The sequence below is a fragment of the Aulonocara sp. 'chitande type north' Nkhata Bay genome, linkage group LG7, assembly GCF_057382095.1.
Source record: "Aulonocara sp. 'chitande type north' Nkhata Bay isolate Kocher_YH1m ecotype deep benthic linkage group LG7, A_spYH_male_GT1.1, whole genome shotgun sequence".
Classification (NCBI taxonomy): Eukaryota; Metazoa; Chordata; class Actinopteri; order Cichliformes; family Cichlidae; genus Aulonocara; species Aulonocara sp. 'chitande type north' Nkhata Bay.
In genome coordinates, this window is record NC_141350.1 from 44,194,742 (window position 1) to 44,217,185 (window position 22,444).

Below are 22,444 nucleotides of genomic sequence, written 5' to 3' on the forward strand. Positions count from 1 at the left end.
CTTAACCTCAATGAAAATGCCATTGTAAAGAAAAGGAAAAGTGAGTAGGAGAATTGCTAAGGACTTAGGAAAAGAGAAGAGCCGTGTGCTAAGAATTGGAACAGCCATACTCTAGTCTCTCCTTAACAACATGAAGCCGGATGCTTTCCATGTTGAAACTAAAATATGCAGAACATGGACTACAAAACCTGCCAAAACGTGTTGACAGTATAGTTGTATGGAGGTCTTATAAACAAAAGCAGCCTTTAAAAAATATAATCATAACAAAGGCTGGCATTTTAAAGGAGGAGGGACATTTAGGACCAGATCTACTAACGTCAGCAGCTGCAAGCCTTCTTTCAACATTAAAAACGCTACTTAAGTTGATAAAGAGGAACAGCGTCTGTTTTGTGACTGACAGTTTTTAACAGTCTTTAACTTCCACTTTCAGGGGAAGAATATTTAAAGATGCACACAAAATCCTGTGTTCATGCCTAATGTGGTTGTGATAGCTGCTGCTAGGAGAGTGTATTTTTAGAAGTGGGGAGATGATATCAGAACGAGTGTGTAATCAGCACTTTGCATGGGTGGCTCAAAGCTGTTGCGCAGTGCTAAAACTTTGGCTCTGTCATAAAACGCTTGACTGAGTCTTTACGTGGAGTGTTTAGAGCGAACCCCACTTATTGTTCCTCAATAACACTGTTTTCATAAAACAGCAGAAATGAATAAAATGAGCTTCTTTTTCTCAGCAGTGCATACGATGAGCAACTTCTTTCTGCTGAAGTTGTAACAAGTAAAAGTGTTACTGTGTTAGACTGATGCCTGAGTGTTGCAGTGTGCTATTAAAACTAAGTGATGCACACACTCATCCACAAGGAGCAGTAACATAGTAACTGGGACGGTAAATAATGTTTTGTCTTCTTCTGCACACCGTACAGATCAGCTGTTCCACACAGATTTCAGGTTTATAGGGTCGAACAATTTGTACTGATACAGTACTGATTCCCTCCATCCACTGATCCCAACTGAAGTAAGGTACTGTGGGTGGAAATCAGAGTTCACCTGAATGACAGATTAGACTGGAGGACCAGCAGTGATGCTGTGCACAAGCTCTAAAGTAAGCAGGAGCAGCATCAGTGCCAGGGATGCCAAAAAGAAGAACAAATTAATCTGCAAGGTTAGAAGAAGCACTGGTGAGAATTTGGAGGCGTCTGAGTGAGTGAGGGTCAGAGGTCACTGAACAAACTGCTCTCCATCATGGACAACCCATCACACCTGCTCCAATCCACCTTTGTGAAGCAGCAGAGCTCCTTCTCCCTCTAACTGATTCAACCACGAAGAACACTTAGAGAAACCTTTCTATGGTTCTCTCTGTAAAAGTGTATAATAACTTCATTATGTGACAGGATCAGTACAGTATCTGTCTATCTCTCTATGTATAATTTTCTGTGAAACCTTACAGTTCAGAGAGCTGTGAGCCGGAAGAGGAAGAGTGAGGGTGATCTAGAGTAAGAATCCAGTGAAATATTTGTGTCGCCTCTAACAGTTTCCTGTAATAACATTTTAAAAATACACAATATCAGAAATGCAGTACTGCAATTTTCTTTTAGTTGGGGATAAGGTCAGGTTGAATAGAAATGTACAGGATAGTGAGAAGACAATGCTTCAGAAATATATTGTCAACTCTTACAGAATTTGTAATTTTTATTTTTATTTTCAATGTGTAGTGAAAGAATTCTAAATGTATGAATTGCTAATATTTCGTACCGTAATATCCGTTAAAAAAACGTGCAACAACATGATTGTCACTGCATGACCCCAGTTATGACAAGATCGTTGTGGTTAAAACCAAACTGTGTGTTTGCAATATGGCTTTCCCCCGATCTCGACGCTGAAACTCTGCGCTCCTATCTGACTGAGAAGCTAGGTAAGTCCGTGACATGTCGGAAAATTGACACAACCCACAAATGATTAGCATCATTTCATGTTACTGCTGAATGTGATGACGTAAAGGATATGTATTTATGTCCGCCGCTATTTTGAGGCTCGTAGGCCTAAGAAGAGCAGAGGCAGCGGAGTCACTGCCACAGGGAGGATTGGGGTGCAGCGGCAGCGCACTGAGTCAAACACTGATTCTGAAGCAGCACAGGGCGGCAGCTTTCAGTGGGGTGCACATGACACGGTGAGATAAATGAGTATTAATATTGTCTCTTTTAATGGATAAACTCTTAGCGTCCTGTAATAGATTGTGTGCCCAGGAAACGTTTCTATCTAAGCAAGATCTGGAAAAAACGAATTGTTTGCACAAAGACTTTCATGGCGTTGGTGAATCTACCGCTGATCTGAGCTCCAGGGTGGTTCGTGGTGGTATCTCTATGCCATACAAGATGTATGATCAGCTGGTGAAATTTGATTGGGCTATAGGAATTGAGATTATTGGCCGAGATAGAAAGTTTACTATTCTTAATGTATATGTGCCCTATGAGTGTCCCCAGAATGAGGTTAGGTGTCCTAATAGACTGTCCTATGTCCTGAATGTCTTTCATTCAGGACATTGACTCCACTTGTGTATCCATTGAATGCAGATGTCTGATGATAGATCTTAATTTGCAAATCATTTACTGCAGTGCTGCTTGGATACTGGCTTGATTCTCTCTAGGAAAGTATTTTTGCCTGATAATAGCTACACATACAGTGGCTTGCAAAAGTATTCGGCCTCCTTGAACGTTTCCACATTTTGTCACATTACAGCCACAAACGTGAATCAATTTTATTGGAATTCCACGTGAAAGACCAACACAAAGTGGTGTACACGTGAGAAGTGGAACGAAAATCATACATGATTCCAAACATTTTTACAAATAATAACTGCAAAGCGGGGTGTGCGTAATAAAGTCATGGAAAGCAATTTTATAAGTTATACAACAGAGGGGTTCCTAAATCTTTGGTAAGAATTCTGTCCTTCTGGTATGCCCATCAGTCCATGCACATAAAATGGGGTTACTGTGTGTCTGCCCCCTTTTATGTGAGGAACGGGCTTAGACAGGGGAGTATTCTGCCTACTCTCTTGTTTAATGTTTATATGGGTGATTTGTGAAAGCTGTTAGATGACTGTGTAACAGGTTGTGTAGTTGGTAATACCGTATAGTGCTGGCCTTCAACAATTATTGAGGGCATGCTATGAATGTGGTCTAGAGTTTGATATTCATTATAATGGCAAGAAGAGGAATATTTTTATTGACAAAAGTAAGGAGGACCAGAATTGAGCCATTCCTGAATTCTCTCTTAAAGTGTGTACTCCAATTAAATATTTAGGTCATTACATGTCTGATGATTTGTCTGATGATATAGTCTGAAGTGAAACTAAACTAAATTCAGACTGCTTTCAGGACTTAAGGGCAAAGAAATTCTTCTCATTAAAACCGCTGAATGACTCATTGGCTGGTTTTCATCTTCTTGGTAGCACATAGGCATGTATGGTTATGGACATACATAATTAGTGGTAATTTATTTTATACACCACAGCTTTGATTGTTTTTTTCCCAGATAGGACAGCTACTGTCCATCTTTGCGCAGGCTTGACTGCACCTTTCAGCTGCAGAAGTTACCAACAGAAAGCCGTGCTAATTGTCAGGTTTTCTCTTTAAAACCCCCCAAATAACTCCATGTTTGTGTTTATCCTAGAACATACTGTCCTAGTTGTATATGATTCATTTGAGTGGGAACTGAAGGCTGTTTCTGCTCTCGGGATTCCCTGCGGCAAGCCTGCTTCCAGTCTAGACATGCTTAACTCACACTCATTGTAATTACAGGAGAATGAAAACATTGGTGTAAGTCCTGAATAGTCATGTCAGTCACCCAATCAAAGGGAGTAATTCTCTTTTCTCTGGTGTAGTTTAGCAAATCTGTAACATGAACATGTGAGCTTCATAAATCCTGGAAACCCATGAAAATAATCTGAGCAGATTATGTTTCACTTTGATGCTGTGGAGGATAATGTGACTGGCCATCTTGTTAAAAAAAAAAAAAGAAATAGCCATTGCATGGGATTTTGAAATTGTACGCCGTTTCACTTAGAAACATTTAGCTGCACTGGCTCGAGTACATAGTTTGTCCTTATTTAATTTGCACCTGAATGTTTGTCCCAGTTTGAAAATGTGAAAACTGAAAATTGACAAAAAGTTCAAGATGTTTATGTCCTCTAGACTAAATTCGGATAAAGATTTTTCTTGCATGTCTGTGTGTGTGTGTGTGTGTGTGTGTGTGTGTGTGTGTGTGTGTGTCGTGGCTCAGAAGAGATTAAAGAGAACTGAGACTGTGACTGAGAAGGCAGAGCGAGTGTGGCTGCAGCTGTTTAAGTTCCTTCTTTTTCATAACAAAGACTTTTTCGACTTTCCCAAACTGAATTCAAAGCTGAAGTTTTCCTCCTACAAGAAATTCAATTTGGTCACATTTAGCCAAAAAAAAAAAACAGTCACATGTTTGTGACCTGAGAATTTTTACAGTGTAATATGGTATTTTACTTGTGATGAGTGCCAAAACTCATGGGAATGTAAATGTTTAAGTTAAAATCATTAATTTAGTGGTTTTGTAGCTGTATTTTATTATTTAATGTTTAGATATTGACTGGTGTGAATGCATCTGCAACTAATATAGCAATTAAGATCTGTCTCAGTTCCTCTCCAAAGGTTTTGCTGCAACAAAGCTGCTATATTACCATAGTAAAGATTTTTAAAAAGGCAAGAAACTGAGTTTGGGGTTCATGCAGTTATATATGAGAGAAATATCACTACAAAGGTTGTACTGTGCTGTACTGTATGGGTTTCTGTGCTATATAGAAGAGTATAGTAGGTATATTTTGAAGTAAGAGCTCAAGGCTAAAGGAAATCCTGCTCCCAGTTTTTACTATAATTTCCAACAGTGTCACCTTTAAATGTGGTGTTCAGTCTTAACTGATTTAGACAAAGCTCTGCTTCATCTAAGGTTTTACAAAGAGACGGCAAGTCCACTGCAAATTAGTAACCCAGGATTAATCCAATCCCCAAGTCTCCCCGCTGTCACTGAATTTATCCTGTAAAAAGCTCATTAGAGTCCGAATTGGTTATCTGAATTAAAGCTCAGTGTGCTATCACATTAATATTGATATCTACCAAAATAATTCAGATGCATTTGGGATACACAGCAGCGCGGATTACAAGTGAAGTTTTGGTAATTAACACTTACGACTCTGTCTGGGACAAAGCCGAATTCTGTGTGGTTGATCCCGTTTGTGCTCACTGATTAATTTGGGGGGAACTGTAAGAGAAGAAACAAACACGCCTGAAGAGGGAAACAGAAGTCCAACGTGCATTTCCTCCAGACATACTGTACGCTTTGATTTCGGCCCCCCGAAACACAATAGGAGGGAAGGCTGCCTCCTCTGAGCAACTCACCAAACAGGAAGACGCGTATTCACTGGATTGGAGAAAATACATTCCACAAGATATCACAGCAGGGTATAACAAAGTGAGAGAGAGATCGAGAGAGACTGGGTTTTTTTCTCTTCAAAACACCGGCTTTTAATTACAAATCATAGACATGAATTCAAAAAATAGTGTATATTCAGAAAAATGGGTTTCATGTTGTTACCAGGGAACAAATTCATTCATATTCAAAGGCAGAAACATCAGAGGCTGTCGATACAGTCACCTTTTAATTGGGGCTTTCCGCAGCTAGAAAACATTTGTCAGCTGCCATCTGTCTGTCTGGTCTGTCCACCCCCCCAACCCACACACACACACACACACACACACACACACACACCTCTTACGCTACTCTTATCAGACTCAAACACCTCTTACTGACTAACTTACACCCTTCTCACACACACACAGACGTAGTCCTGCTGGCTGTGGTGCAGATACTGATCAGTCAAGACAGATCTCAAGAGCACAGTTTCTAATATGTCACACCTCCACCTCAAGAGTTTATTAATAAAAAACAGTAATGAGAGAGGGAAATTGCATGATCATAATCAACCTAATAGTTTCCCATGACTTGAGGACATGATTTCAGACTTCATAGCTCAGTACTTTTGCAGAAAGTCCACAGGAGAAGACGAACTGATGAGTATATCAGTCTTAATAAAAGTACATTCCCCTTATTTTTAAATGAGTCTCTCTTATGTTTCCTTATGTAGCTCAGTTTCAGTGCCTGCTGAAAAAAAAAAAAAGTCTGGGGTTTTGGTGCTGTCAGACACCAAAACCATAAGTCTTCAGTCAATAGTCCAGAGTGAAAAGCAAAGGTTACACCCCGAAACTGGCTGCTGCTGAACCATAAACAAGCACTCAGTACTGGAAACTTTTGATTCACCTACATTGTTCTGCAGTGTTCATTTTGACCCCAGCGTGCCTCTGGGTGTTAATCCATAGTCACACCTTTGTGGGTAGAGACTGAATCTCTGTCTTCTGCAAGGACAGGGAGCTGGCCGGGCTCGCATGCAGGAACTTCTTCAGATTAAGTAGGCACAAGCACTGGGATCTGAAGCGCAGGTCAAAGAAGGCGTAAAGGAAGGGGTTGAGGCAGCTGTTGACATAAGCGAGGCAGGTGGCGTAGGGATGAGCCAGCAGGAGGAAACGCAGGAAATCACAAGTGGCGGGAAACAAGTCCAGGTAGGAGAGTGCGTCAGCGCTCTTCAGGATGTGGAAGGGCATCCAGCAGGCAGCAAACACCACTACCAGTGTGGTGATGATCTTCAGCAGGCGTCTCTTGCGCTGGTCTTCTTTGCGCAGGGTGTTGAAGTGGCGGTTGATCGTGCAGCCGATGAAGCCGTAGCACACCATCATTGCCATGAAAGGTAGAAGAAAGCCCAGAGCGGAGGAGGAGATGCTGAGGCCGGCAATCCACAGGTTCTCCTGTTTCTGTGTCACCAAACTGAAGTCCATGGCACAGGATGTGCGGTTGGTTTCTGCATCGTACTTGGTGGTGCGGAAGACGAGAGTCGGAGCGGCCAGTATAACAGACAACAGCCAGATGGCTATCAGGGAGCCTTGCATCTGAGCCCGGCTGCGCAGCTGGTTGCTGGATAAGGAGTGGACGATGGCTAGGTAGCGATCAAAGCTCATGCAGGTGAGGCAGAAGACGCTGGCGTACATGTTGAGCAGCACCACGTAGCTGCTTATCTTGCACAGAGCCACTCCGAAGGGCCAGTGGTAACCCATGGCTGTGTAAACAGCCCAGAGAGGTAGCGAGACTACAAAGGTGAGGTCGGCCAGGGCCAGATTTCCGATGTAGACGTCGGCAGCTCGCCGTTTGCCTTGTGATCTCCACACGGTGAAGATGACCACTCCATTTCCAGAGAGGCCGAGGATGAAAATGAGCATGTAGAGTACTGGGATGACAGAGTACGATGGCGTCCACTCTGAGTAGTCACACATTGAGGAGTTGTCTGGCTCCTCGTAGTCCTCGTAGTACTCGTAGCCCACAGTTGTCTCCATATTCACCCTTTCCTCTTTTCTTATCCTTATGTTAAAAAAAATTTGAGAGCGGGGTGAAAAAAAAAAAGACTTGGTTCACAGCAGCTGACAGCACTCTCAAGTCTGTTGCTGTATGTGAATTCTGCTTCCATTTATATACCCCCACCCAACTTGCACCCTCCCACTGCCCTCCTCCTCTGCATACACCCCCTTCTTTCCACTGACTGCCACACTAGATAATGCACTGTGAAGTAACTTCATTAAAGCCTGTCAAAGTTTTAATATATTTACAAGCAATTTCTGACTTTTATGCACAAAATATTTGCAACATGAACAAAATTCTGGAGGCAAACGTAAACTGTACAGACTCTCAGAGAAGCTGCAAACAAAACCACCAGAAAACTACAAATTTGACTCCCCCTGTAGTTTAAAAGTGCAAAAAATGTCTTAGAAAATTCTATACAGGAATTAAAAATGAAGTAACTATGAGCAACGAAAAACAAAGACAAACAAAAAAACTTGTAACATTAGCTGTTTGTGTTTTTTGTGCGTCTTTTTTTTCTAAAAAAAAAAAAAACCATTTAATTTCCCATATTTAGTTTGTAAAAACTAAAAAAATAATCCTAAAATCTAACTTACAAATATAACAGATACAGATTATTGATGAAAGTTCATTAAAGAAACAGACATGTTTGGACAGCAGCTCAGAGTTACGCCTGGGCACAGCAAGTTCCTTAAAGTGGCCAATTTTCATATCAATAGAGTCGTTCTGGTAGTGGACGATCCTGATTACCCGAAACCCGAATAAGAAAATGAAGGTTTTTTTACCTGGATTTTTTTGTTTTGTTTTGTTTTTATCTTGCCAGTACATGTTCAGACATGTGGAGCCACAAATTGGTTTTGGTCTGTTGAATTAAAGGACACAAAAACCATTAAAACAGGCAAAGATTTCCATTACAAATATTAGCTTTGAAGACAAACTAAAGATACATTCTGCAATTTGTTTGAGATGAATTTTTATTTTGTTGGAGATCTATATTTATATATGAAAAACATAAACACAATGGTAATAATAATCATCTATTTTAAAAATAAATGCTAAAAAGTGCCTCTGTAAGCAGCAAAACTTACAACCAGTGTGACACAAAAGACACAGTAGCCACCGTAGGTGTTACAGGTGCTGCTAATGACATTAATCAAAGTCCTGTTAGGTGCAGAGCTTTAATCAACACCATTAGTAACACCTGGGTTTACCTACAGTTTCATGTCTGAACGTCTTCCAATCCTAAATTTTAGAAACTTGGATATATATTTTTATAGGGTGACCACATCCCAATGTGGGACAAACAGTGTTTGTGTGGGACAAAGTGGGACACGTTTATATGGGGAAGCAGTCAAATGACATTTTTAAATGAAACTTTTTGCCAACTTTACATTAAGAACGATAAAAAAGCTCTCATTTGAAAGTCTTTATATATATTCACAGTATTCTCTGTGATTTCATGGTTACTTCAGCTGCTGCTCTGTCTTTGGGTTTCAGTAGAAATGCAGCCAGAAAATTGCTGCATATGTGAGTGCCTATGTTGCAGATTTATGCAAGAAAACAAACTTCCAAAGAGCTTTGCGCGAACAGAGAGATGTAACAAGCTGACACAGAAGCTTGCTGCTGTCTTAAAGTGCAAAATCACACATTTCTAACCACTGAAAGGGAAACAAAGGGGGGGGGGGGGGGGGCTCTAAAAGCAAATTAAAGCCTTCATCTCTTCTTTGCTGTTTTGTTGGTCCAGGTGGAACATCTCAGTCTTCAGCCGGCTCCGTCTCTCAGCACAGTGGCAGCAGTGGCGCCAGGGCACAGACCTTTAGACACAACTACTGTATCACTCAACAATCTTCCTCCACTGATCCCTTCCTCCACCACTCCACCATGTTTCTCCTGTCCCCTCCTTAGTCATCCCCCTCTCCCTCTGATTATGAAGATGAGGATATATTCCCATCTCCTGTCCTTTCACCAACATCATTTACTGTCACAGAGCTGCTTGTTGTTGCCAATTATTGTGATGTGTTGTTAGCCTGCGGTACTCGGTAATCACATTGATGTGACTGCATTTGTGTTGCCTTCACATTGTGAGCCTTGATTGTCCATCCAGCTCTGAGTTCATTGGGCAGAACAGGAAAACAGCAAAGCAAAGTGAATCAAAGCAAGCTTCCTTCTCGTACTCTGGTGGGACTGAAGTCTGTTTTTAGCTGTGTGTTGACAGAAATGTGAACATATAGTTGAATAAAACACCAGACCTTGATAATCAGCCTGCCACCCACTCACTTTTCCCAAAAATAAAACCCTTGTTATGTTTTGTAGAGGAGTTTTGGGAAGAAGAAAATTAACAAAAAGTCTCCTTTAAAACAAATCAAGACAGAATCTGTGAATCTTGTGTGATGCATTTCTTGAGACCACAAAATAAGTATTTTTTCCTTCTATTTTTATTCTTGAAGGCTGGAAACTGAGCTGGTAACTCCTTGCAGACCATCGACTGCTTCACTTAATCAGACCAGAGCCTGTTTCCACAATGTTCAGCTCTTGTTTTTCCTCTTTAATTGGCCACCTGTGTGTGTCATACTGTTTGTTGTTGTAGTCCACTCTCATGTGTGGCCTAGTGCTGTAAACCACATGCCATGAATGCACAAAGATGCTCCTTGTGTTTTGCCTTTTCTTCAAGCACTTTAAGGCATTTCACTCTTAATCCCAGCCCTTCGCTCAGCTGTCATCCGTCACAAAGACATAAACACACGCTACAGTGGAAGTGTGTCTGCAGGGCTGCAGAACGCCTCTCTGATCTTTTATCGCAGCCTCGTGTGTTTGCGTGTTTATGGACCTCTTTCAGTGATACTTATAGCGCTAGAGGAGCATGAGGTGTGTGTTCTCTCTGTTTAGGTGTGTGTGAGAGCTGGTGGGGGTCTGACAGTTGTTTGATGTGTGTTAAGTTGTCAGACCACATGCACACCAGCACCCCCGCCCTCCCCCACTTTACCAAGGCAACTGTCTCCGCAAAGGTTTTATTTGTGTTCTGACGAACTCTGAGTCAGACTCGTGTGGAAAAGTTATGATGTTGCCGATGGTAAAATAACCCTCGAGGAGATACTGATCAGCACAGGTGATATTAGCAATTCAATTACAGCCTGATATCCACTTTTAATTATGAGAAACTCATTAAAGCTAACACTTGAGTTGCTCCTGGAGAGCGAGACCATTTGGGTGTCATTCTGGTCTTTTAAGCAGAGACGCTGGGGTGATTGACACCAAGTTGTTACCAACAGGGTGGAAGTTTATGCATAAATATTTCCGCAGAGACTACTGAGCTTTACAGCTTTACATTTGTTTGGCTGAACCAGCGTTGAGCTCATCTTTTAAGAAGTGATTACCTTGCATAGACTTGTGGCAGCTGGTGCCCAGTTGCCCTGCCAGACTGTGGGTGGGGAAAAAAGTTTTCATCTGTAGCTTTTCTCTTGCAGATGATACAGAGTAAAACGATCATACTCTTTTATTTGGGATGTTTCACTTGAGTTTTGGATAGCTCTACTTTAAGTTATTGTTATATTTTTGTTTTTTGTTTTTTTGTTTTTAAAAAGAGCAGCAGTTAACAGTTAACAGCAGGATGGCACAAAAGCTATGAGTACTGAATACATAGATTTCCTTATTTTCTCTTTGTCCTCCTCACATTTAGCACTGTTTCAGTTGTGTTTCACTTTCACAGCCATAATAAATAAATGGCGTATAGTACTTCGAGAACAAAGGTCACAAAGGATCAGGAAATAGCCATGCCGCAGCAACCGAGCAGTGTAAATACTAATACTGCACTTTCTTGTTTCCTTGCAGCATACGTGCAAGAGGTCAGATAATTTTTTTCTTTGTGCACTTTTGACCTGATGACCCCACTGCACTGCGTGTCATTCAGATATCAAGAAGAACAGCAGCTAAGCTCAACAACAGGTCAACCCACTGCAGACTTGTTAGTGTTTTCTGTTTGTAGGTCATCTGGCCAGGACAGTCTGTTGATAGAAATCTTCCTGCTTTCCAAAGTGTTGCTGTCTTCTGAGCCAAGACAGAAATATTTATCAAATACAAATCCGAGGACAAGACAGGAAAATCCTGAATATTTTTGTTTTTATAAATAACTCAGGCTTGGACTCCGGATCATTCGTGAAAATAGAATATTTACAGAGAGCGACTCCTCGTCTCTTAAGCTGAGTTGAGTTTTGATAATAAACAAAATGTGATGAGCTAATTCATGATTTATAGAAGCACTGTTGCATGGCAACAGCGGCTTGTTTACAGCCACAGAGCGCTGTATCAGTATGTTTTCATTTCCTGTCTGCTGCAGGATAATGACCTATAAGGAGGTTTGTTTGTTTGGTGATGGTAGGAAACAGATACAGCATATAATAGTGAGAGATGTACAGTAACTCGTACCGCCCTTGTTTACAAAGTCACAGCAGTATGAGATGCGACTGTGTCGTCTTCAGGTCACAGCCTTGGAGAGCAAACCTGCTTTGCTCAGACTATTTATTTATTTATTTAATAGAGTTGACTCTGTTTAGAAGATGTGAACGTGACGTATGTTTATTACTCAGTATTGGTTTGAGTGTTGCAGCCATTTGAAGCTACAGACTGGAGCTGTATTATGCACGCTGCGGGATTTAGCCTGCTCAGGGGTTTGTTACTAATATGGGGGGGATGGGTGAGGACATGGGGGACTGGACTCCTTCTGAAAGTTTTTAAGGGATCACGTAGATAGGAATTACAGATTACAACTGCAGTTATTGAATATGCAGTGCTCAAATAGTAACAATACAGGAGTGATGAAAGATGAAGTAACTGATATTAGTTAGCGGCAGGTGCAAGCTGTATGTATACAACAAGTGTACATACAGCTATACTTGTTGTATACAAGGCTGTAGTTCATCTAGGAGGTGCAATGTACAGAAGTTTTCATGCAATCATCATTGGCACGAATGTCAATGGAAATTGTGAATGGTAATTTTACAGTTTATTAATTTCTTGTAATGTTCCTTTTTCCAGGGTAGAATGATTGTATAGCACACATCTGTTCTTAAGTTTGAAAGCCTCACCTTTACTCCTGTAAAGATACCTCTTGTCACTGTGAACAAAAAGTCTTTGTCTCACCAATCTTAAAAATACTTAAAAATTCTCAAAGTTGTTTCTTATCAACATCACCCAAGATTATTCATTTTGGCGCTACCATTGTGGTCTCAGTGAATAAAAAAATAGCTAATGGGCTTGCCTTCTGGACATAGGCAATGTTAGACATGTCAGATAATTTAAAGAACCCGTCTTCCACTTGTGTTGGGCGTGCAGAAAAAGAAAAACATAGTGGATTTACTGATAGCAGACTTAGTGGCAACTGAATCTGTAGCTGTGTCATTAACTGGCAGTTATGCGTGTGAATGTTATGTGTTGAGGGAGAGGATGCATGCCGATTTGACGATCCAAACCGTTTGGGAACAATAGAGATAGGACCAGTGGTTCCCTGCAGTAAAACCCACAGTAACACATCCTTCTTCCTGCAGGGATCATCCAGCAGGCAGGAAAACTTTATCGTCTGCATTCCTTTGCCTTCTTTTTCTTCTTCTTCGTCTTCTCGTTGGAAGACCAATGTTGTCTGCAAGAGCACTAGGTAGCCTAACAACTGTGTGAACTATTCCAAATGCACCTCAAGGGTTTAGTAAGTGTTTGAGTCTTTTATCCCTCACATGTAACATGAACATTTTTATAGATTTTTATGGCTGTCCAAACTTCACAGAGTTTTTGAAACACAAGCCTCTGGTTTAGTTTCAAGGTTGAGAAATGGACACACACACACACACACACACACACACACACACACACACACACACACACACACACACACACACACACACACACACACACACAAAATCCTGCATGTTCATAAAATAACACCCATGACTGCACTGGATGCAATACAATAAGCTATTGTAACCTCAAACCAGAGGTCTTGATGGACATGTGCTTTTGCCATTAGTTCAAAATTATAAAATGAGGTCACTTGCTGCTGTGTGTTAACACGTACATCCCTTGCTCTCTCTCTCTCTCTCTCTCTCTTGAGTGGACACACGTATACACACACAAAGCAAATATTAAGAAAAGAATATAGTCTCTCTTAGTGCCTGTTATTAGTTTATTTTTGACTTTTATTGAGAATTTCAGTATTTGAAGGTCGCTCCCATTAGTTCCCCACCACTGTATCCTATGTGCACAATGCACTTACTTGTGTAGCATGAATTTCTACAGATTACTGTGGCCCCAAAACATTGTGAGAGAAATGATAACCACAGCATTTAGCTGTCTGACACTTTTATACACATAAAATGAAAATGTAAAATCAATGCTCCTTAGCTAACTACTGGTTGATGATGTATCCTCTTCTTACGCTGTGGTCAAATTGTCCACTTGTTCGCTCACTCATCCACTAGTGTTTGCTACATAGTGGGGAACATGTGCAGACAGCTGTTTGTAGATTTCAGACCCTACTTGGACGTACTACAGTTGCATAATTATCCACCTGATATTTCTAATTATTTCTGTTTCTGAAACACTGACTGACGATCTGCACCACATTTGAAGCTACAGAAGCCTGAAGATTATTTTTGAAACTATACATATTGTAAGTGACTTAAATCTCTCCACATTTATATAAAAATAATAACATATATATATGTGCACAGACATTTGTTACACTATATTGAAAATAAAGATGGTAACTGCTTGGGGTTGCTACTTTTTTAGGCGATGTCTTACATATTACTTGTCATTTTAGAAAAGTGTGTTACATAAAGCATTACATTACTTATTAGCTTCCTTTTGTACAGTACTGTGCAAAACTCTTGATGATGTGCTTTTGTGACAGCCTGCGAGTGCAGAAAGTAGTGAACTTAAATTGAAAAAGAAACAAGAAATCCTCTGAAACTGGTTAAGTACAAGGACTGGACTGAAAATGGGTGAAAATGCAACCATTGTCCAACAGAAAACACATCACATAATTAAGAGTATAAATGTTGGGCTACAGTCGCTCATACTGGCCACAATCTCTGCGCCAATGAGGACACATAGAACACCTATTATTTGGTTTCTAAGCATTAACTCAAAGCTGCTTTAAAGTTTTAAAACAACACAAAGAACACTTCACGGAAAATCCTGTAGCCACTGTAGCTACTGTACTACTACAAAAGAAGGTACAAATAGAAATGGAGGGTACAATCCCACAAGTGTGACTGCTGGGTTCTTAGCTTTGTATTAGCATGCTGTTTTTGTAGAAGCTTGTACTGCTGTGTTACTTTCTGGGAGGGTGCTAATTGCATATAAAAACTGTGTACAAGTACAGCTACAACAAGTATACTGCACTGAAGCTGAGCCAGAATACTGCTTTGTGTCTGAAAATAAGATCCATCTATTCATGCAGTCATTTAAAAATATTATAACTGCTTATCCAGTTTAGGGTCACAAACCCAGCTGTAACCCAGGAAACCCAGTAAAACAAGATCCACTATAATAAATCGAATGATATACATTTCTGATAGGAACTTTGATTCTCTGTATCTCTGAGTTATTCTGAAGGCAGGCCTAACTCACTAACCTCAATATTTTTTACACTTCTGCATGTCTTTGTTGATGTAAGGATCCGGCTGATGTTTCTGTTGGTGTTATCAAATGCTGGCAAGTGCTTCTGCTCACCAGTGGCTACGTTATCAGGGTCAGAGCAGACTCTGTCCCTCACACACAGACACATGCACGCCACAACTAACATATCCCAAGGTTTGACCTTCATATAATTAACACAGCTTCATCTTAATTTTTTGAATCACAGCCCTTGGAATTTTTTCTTATTATTGTTCTTTTTGTCCCCCTCACGTGCCTGTAAACAGATTAATGGCCCTAAAACATCAGTAATGCTTAAACACTCGCCTACGGCACTACCCCCCCCCCCATCCCCTTCTTTGTGTATCCTCTTCAAGCCCCCGGTTTCCTTGCCGGGGGAAAAGAGGACTAGATGGACAGGAAGAGAGGAGACAGTGGGGATGTGAAAAAACAATGGCAGGAAGTGGCTTTAGATCAATACAGATTAGTGGAAAACATCATCAACGCAGCAGAGCGGAGTCAACAAACATCCCCCGGTGAAGAGATAAACACGCCACACGAACAGTGCCAAAAACTCTTCACATGGGATGGGTCTTGTTATAGGATATTTTACACCATAAATCAGCAGAACATCTCCTACATAATACAAAATTAGCTGCTGAAACTTCACTCATGAGCTACGACATTTTCATTGTCACTGGCTTTTGATTTACAAAAAACAAAACAAAAAAAATGAGTAGTTGTTGCATGTTAGCACCCGTTATAGATTACAAGCAGCGCTGGATGACTTTAGCTAATTATTATAATCATATGTTAAAATTGGAATGGTTTAACCACAGTGAATTAGAGCTGTAGGCATTTTTAAGTTATGATGCATTCCTCTATGTTTTAAATATGCAAATAGATAAAGTATAATCATCCTCTGACAGCTTCAGTTGCAATGAATGTAATAAACATGCTGAGCAGTCCAGCCTGCAGGCTTCCATCAGCTTAAATGTACAGTGGGGCAAAAAAGTATTTAGTCAGCCACCGATTGTGCAAGTTCCCCCACCTAAAATGATGACAGAGGTCAGTAATTTGCACCAGAGGTACACTTCAACTGTGAGAGACAGAATGTGAAAAAAAAAAATCCATGAATTCACATGGTGTCATGAATCGCTGTGTGGCAGGCAAGCAGGAGTGGTGGACCCAAAATGCAGAACTCAGACACGGAAGTGAAACTTAAGGCGCAGCTTTATTGCTGGGAAAAACCTCGTACAACTAAACTCACCAAAAGAAAACCAAAAGTCAGAACAGCGGAACCAAGGACTGAAACACTGGAAAGAAACACTAAACTGGAGCAGGAGACCAAACACTAGGAACATAGAAGCAGAACACACAGCTAGTTGAGGGTACGACGCGACACTGACACAGAGAAACACAGGGCTTAAATACACAGACGGCAGTAATCAAGGGATGAGAGACAGAAGGGGAACACACCTGGGAGAAATCACAGCTGACGAGACAGGGGAAACGTAACTGAGCACACTCACATATGACACAAACCTTCACAATAAAACAGGAAACTCAGACACATGGAACCAGGCAAGACATTGAACTAAACAGACAGATTCACAAACAGATGGGGTGACACCATAGACAGAGACAGACTCAAAGGCAGACCAAATATAACACACAGAACTCAAACAATAATAATCATCATCATCATAAACTAGAAAATGATAACTAAAAGCGCTGGGTCACCGACCCAGGACCATGACACATGGTAGGATTTGTAAAGAATTTATTCGTAAATCAGGGTGGAAAATAAGTATTTGGTCAATAACAAAAATACAACTCAATACTTTGTAACATAACCTTTGTTGGCAATAACAGAGGTCAAACGTTTACTATAGGTCTTTACCAGGTTTGCACACACAGTAGCTGGTATTTTGGCCCATTCCTCCATGCAGATCTTCTCGAGAGCAGTGATGTTTTGGGGCTGTCGCCGAGCAACACGGACTTTCAACTCCCGCCACAGATTTTCTATGGGGTTGAGGTCTGGAGACTGGCTAGGCCACTCCAGGACTTTCAAATGCTTCTTACGGAGCCACTCCTTTGTTGCCCGGGCGGTGTGTTTTGGATCATTGTCATGTTGGAAGACCCAGCCTCGTTTCATCTTCAAAGTTCTCACTGATGGAAGGAGGTTTTGGCTCAAAATCTCACGATACATGGCCCCATTCATTCTGTCCTTAACACGGATCAGTCGTCCTGTCCCCTTGGCAGAAAAACAGCCCCATAGCATGATGTTTCCACCCCCATGCTTCACAGTAGGTATGGTGTTCTTGGGATGCAACTCAGTATTCTTCTTCCTCCAAACACGACGAGTTGAGTTTATACCAAAAGGTTCTACTTTGGTTTCATCTGACCACATGACATTCTCCCAATCCTCTGCTGTATCATCCATGTGCTCTCTGGCAAACTTCAGACGGGCCTGGACATGCACTGGCTTCAGCAGCGGAACACGTCTGGCACTGCGGGATTTGATTCCCTGCCGTTGTAGTGTGTTACTGATGGTGACCTTTGTTACTTTGGTCCCAGCTCTCTGCAGGTCATTCACCAGGTCCCCCCGTGTGGTTCTGGGATCTTTGCTCACCGTTCTCATGATCATTTTGACCCCACGGGATGAGATCTTGCGTGGACCCCCAGATCGAGGGAGATTATCAGTGGTCTTGTATGTCTTCCATTTTCTGATGATTGCTCCCACAGTTGATTTTTTCACACCAAGCTGCTTGCCTATTGTAGATTCACTCTTCCCAGTCTGGTGCAGGTCTGCAATACTTTTCCTGGTGTCCTTCAAAAGCTCTTTGGTCTTGGCCATGGCAGAGTTTGGAGTCTGACTGTTTGAGGCTGTGGACAGGTGTCTTTTATACAGATGATGAGTTCAAACAGGTGCCATTCATACAGGTAACGAGTGGGGGACAGAAAAGCTTCTTACAGAAGACGTTACAGGTCTGTGAGAGCCAGAGATTTTCCTTGTTTGAGGTGACCAAATACTTATTTTCCACCCTAATTTATGAATAAATTCTTTACAAATCCTACCATGTGGATTCATGGATTTTTTTTTTCACATTCTGTCTCTCACAGTTGAAGTGTACCTCTGGTGCAAATTACTGACCTCTGTCATCATTTTAAGTGGGGGAACTTGCACAATTGGTGGCTGACTAAATACTTTTTTGCCCCACTGTATATTGTCATACAGTGTTTGATATAGGTAGGTGGGTAGAGCCAAATATCTATGATATCGATACCAACCTTGGTATTGGAAAGACACTAGTGTGGTGGGATAGATATTGATTATTGCAGAAAGTTTACATCACAGTGATTTAGTCGTCATTAAAATGTGTCCAGAATTTGCAAGTTGATGATGATTCATGTCATAAATCATGGCACACTGCTCTCTCCTGCATAAGCTGCCTAAAAGTGTCAGTATAGGTATTGGCAATACTGGCCTTGTATTCACTTGGTATCAGATTGATACAAGTACTGCACGGCGCTAGTGTTTGAGTGACATCCCAAAAAGAAAACGTGCAAATTGAAACACAAAGGCTAATCAGGAGATTGTGACTGCGATGAAACGAAAACAACTTGAAACAGAGTGGGAGGTTCAGCAGGTCAGAGGTCACATGGAGGTTACTAAAACAGAAAACCTGATAGGAGTAGAGGCTGTTTATTGTGTAACCAAGAGCCTAGCCAACTTCAAACATACTGAAATCTGGTGGAAAATTGGCAAATTAACTGTCAATGCTGGTGCACAGAGCTGCAGTAACCAAAGAATATTATCATTTCACTGTATGACGTCTTTTTTTCTGTTAATGTATAAAACTTGACATGACCCAATAAATTTTAATTATATTTAGTCTATAAAGGGCAGCGATTTCTTTGCATCTTCTTGGATCTTTTGTATGAAGAGAATCTGTGGTCCTAGAACCTCAAGGCTTTGCTATCCTGCACTTCATGCTCTGCAGTACAGGCTACAAAGAGAGGAAATCATTCTTTCGGTGATTGCTTGCTTAGTTGTAACTTTTCTATAAAAGAGACTGGGGGGAACCCCGGGCTTAAACCAAACAGGTGTGTGCTATCATTTCCTATTACAAATCACAGAGTGTCAGAAAAAGCTGATGGAGCTGAGATCATCAGAGTTACATTCCCAACTACTGTTATCCTGAGGGAGAGTGATAAAGGGAACACACACACTTCCTGTTCACTGTCCATTCAATGAGCATCTGTCTGCCCCCCTGACACCTTCCACTCCTCTTCCTGTCCCACACGTGCTGCTCTGCTACTTGAAACTTCTCATCAAAGCCCCCCAAATACAGAGGGGTTACCAACTGGAATGTCCACAAGGTCTCAGACAACTAAGATGGATAATTTCCTAAATGCATGTTTCTCCCATAAAAAGTCAGCCTTCCTAAAGGAGTACTGGGTTGGATTAGTTTTACAAGAGCAGCTGTTTTGTCTGGCACTGTCCAGCAATAATTTGGTTTTGCACGCAAATGCAGACTTCAGAAAAATCATATCAGCAAATCATAATGGACCCACAAGAGCAGTGGAAGGCTCTTAATGAGATTGACGCAAGCGTGTGTGAGGAGATGACGTACGGCGAGGTGAAAGCCCCAGAAGAGTTTGCCCTGAGAGATGAAGATAAATAATAATACCACTACCCTGCTGAGGAATTCTACCAGGACCTTGTGGGTGGTGCCAGTCATCATGGAGCTGGAGAGGCGAGAGAACATCGAGCGGCAGATAACCAGTATCTGCCTGGATAAGAGTCCAGATGAGATGACCTACCTGCTAAAATGCCCACTATGCACAGTTCTCAGAGATACACTCTTGTTGTATCTTGTCCTCACATGTTCCCTTCAGGGATTTTTATCAACCAGCTGGGCAGTGTTTATTGTCATTGCTATGCTGATGATACTCAGTTGTGTGTGTGTGTGTGTGTGTGTGTGTGCACGCGCAACTTTGCAAACTGTTGCAGGGATCTCACATATTTCAGTGTAGTGATATCATAACCTCATCCCAAATGTAATCAGGAATAATTAAACAAATAATAATTTGTCTGACTTCAAGAGCACACGAGTCCATTGACTTATGAATCATCGACTTGCAGAAACTACATATTTCCCCCCACATCCTGGTATTTTCACTTTGGTAAACCATCCTTCCAACAGCTTGAACACATCACACTCTGTTTTATCTCATTGGGTATTGACAGCTGTAACACACTTAACTTTTTTTCTTTTTTTTAAGCCAAGATGCGATGTCGTTTCTACAGTTAGTCCAAAGAGTGACTTTCTGTTATCACTTTGGTGCTGGCTTTGGGACACTCGCCTTCTGTGAAATTTAAGATGGGTTCCTGCACATATCAGTAAGCTACTGATCCCCTTATAAGTACAGCAGGCCTCTCAGAAACTCCTGTTGGTGCTCAAAGTTCAAGACTTGACAGTTGTGCTTTGAAGGCCACACCAGCAGACTCTGCTGAGTGTTTTAAATCCTGCAAGCTTTCTCTGTTGCAGGAATTTCATTTAAGCAATTGCTCTATCATAGTTAGCCACTGTAAAGCAGGTTTTTTTCAGAACGTTCCACAAATGTTCAGTTTACTTAAGGCTGCATTTCATTTTTGTTTGTTTTTTTAAAGTCACCCCTTCTAATTTGCCCATTGGGCAGGGATGGGGGGTGGCAGGTGGGGATAAAGCTTCAGACCCTCAGTCCTTGTTACCAAAAAGCTTTACAAGAGCTTTAGAGCTCACGAAGGCAGACTATAATCTCCCAGACGCTTCACACATATGGCATCGTGAGATCATCCACCTCACTCTGCTCACCCCCCCATAAACAGCTACAGTGTATAAACAGACATCACATGAGAGATATCTGCTTACATACACATATTGTATGTGCATGCTGTTGATGTGAATCTGCTGAAAGGAAAATGGTTAAATGACTGTGAGTAAATATTGTGGATTTCATCCTTATCCACCTCTGGGATGCTCCCTTTTGAAGAAATGTTGTTATACTGGTTTTTGTACATATTTTAACATATAAAATGAGCCACATAACATAAAAGTGCATAAGAAAGCGCTGGCCCTGTATTTATAAAGTTGCAAATGTTAGCGAGATTAAGTTTCAAAATATCAGAACAATTTCTGGTGTCCAGCTCATCAGCATCTATGCTCTCTGTATTGGGTTGGGTATCTTCATGGGTTGACTTAAATTAAATGTTGTGATAGAAATTAAATTGAACACGTCTGAATTATGGGCACTATTTAAACCAGGACATTGTGCTTCATATACACTGGGGACCTTTAGCAGGGGCATGGTGCAAAATGCAGTAGCCAAGAAAACTGTGCAAGAACACTGTGGATAGAAGGTGATTGTTGTTGCTTCCAGTGTAACAAAATACATGATTGTTTCACTTTCCCGGATCATCTTTTCTTCTCAGTGTGCGCACACACACCGCTATTAGCCTGCAAAAAGCTTCACCACTGGGAGAAATAGCATTTCCAATTTAGAGCACTTATTTTCTGAAGATGATTTCACTGTTATTAAAAGACTTGTTCAGGTCACTCTACTTTTAAAGCACTCAGGAGTAGGGGTGAAACATTTTAAAAGCTAAACAAAGTATAGTGATGTCCTTGCATGCAACCGAGGCCCAGCAACAGGCGATTACACTGCTAAAGCTCAAAATTCTCATCTGCACTTTACAGAGCGTGGTTATGGGATCACGTCTGGGTCACATCTCCTCCTCTGCAGATTAGCCATAAACACAAAGTCTCCCATTACACCCTCTCTGGTCTACGATCAGGTCTAACCAGTGTCACTGAGCACTAGCAGAGGGAGAAGGTCCACAGGTGGACGGCTGGGGGGCAGGGTGGGGTTAGATTGAGGTGAAGGGTGTCGCTGGATTGGAAATAGGCAGTTCAGCCTGCATTGTTACAGCTAGCGGAGACATACACAAAAATGCTCTAATGACAGGCATCCCCTTGACAAAAACACGCACAAAATCCTTCACATAAATAAAAGAAGCCACTGTGAAGGCTTCCTGTGCAGAATGTGACATGAGGAAGCTGGGCGTGCCAAATTAAATCCTAGTATCGCCTCTAATTCAAGAAGTGTACTATCAAATGACAGAAAATAAGAAAAACTGAGACCATACAACCATCTTTTACTTTTTAATGCAGTTTTGGCTTCTCACCAGTTTAGTAAATTAAAATGTAGCAGGAGAGATTCTTGGCTGTCATGTTCTTGGACTGCAGCTGAATCTTACTGAGGGAATGAGAAGAAGAAAAAGAAGGCCTGTGTG

At 41.3% G+C, this 22,444-nt stretch overlaps 1 protein-coding gene across 1 annotated transcript; it reads right to left on the minus strand.

The window, feature by feature from the left end:
• Nucleotides 1-5,511: 5,511 nt before the first annotated feature.
• On the minus strand, nucleotides 5,512-8,606 carry LOC147325874 (apelin receptor B-like). The gene is made up of 3 exons (XM_086300609.1): nucleotides 8,565-8,606; nucleotides 8,262-8,338; nucleotides 5,512-7,479 (listed from the first exon to the last, which is right to left on the minus strand). Exon 3 carries the CDS (start codon nucleotides 7,452-7,454, stop codon nucleotides 6,390-6,392), a length of 1,065 nt encoding a protein of 354 aa, XP_086156735.1. The 5' UTR covers nucleotides 7,455-7,479; nucleotides 8,262-8,338; nucleotides 8,565-8,606; the 3' UTR covers nucleotides 5,512-6,389.
• Between the last annotated feature and the right edge of the window lie 13,838 nt (nucleotides 8,607-22,444).

Bases quoted from the DNA above. Each gene is read 5' to 3' on its own strand.
- LOC147325874 (XM_086300609.1), bottom strand. From the start codon at position 7,454: ATGGAGACAACTGTGGGCTACGAGTACTACGAGGACTACGAGGAGCCA.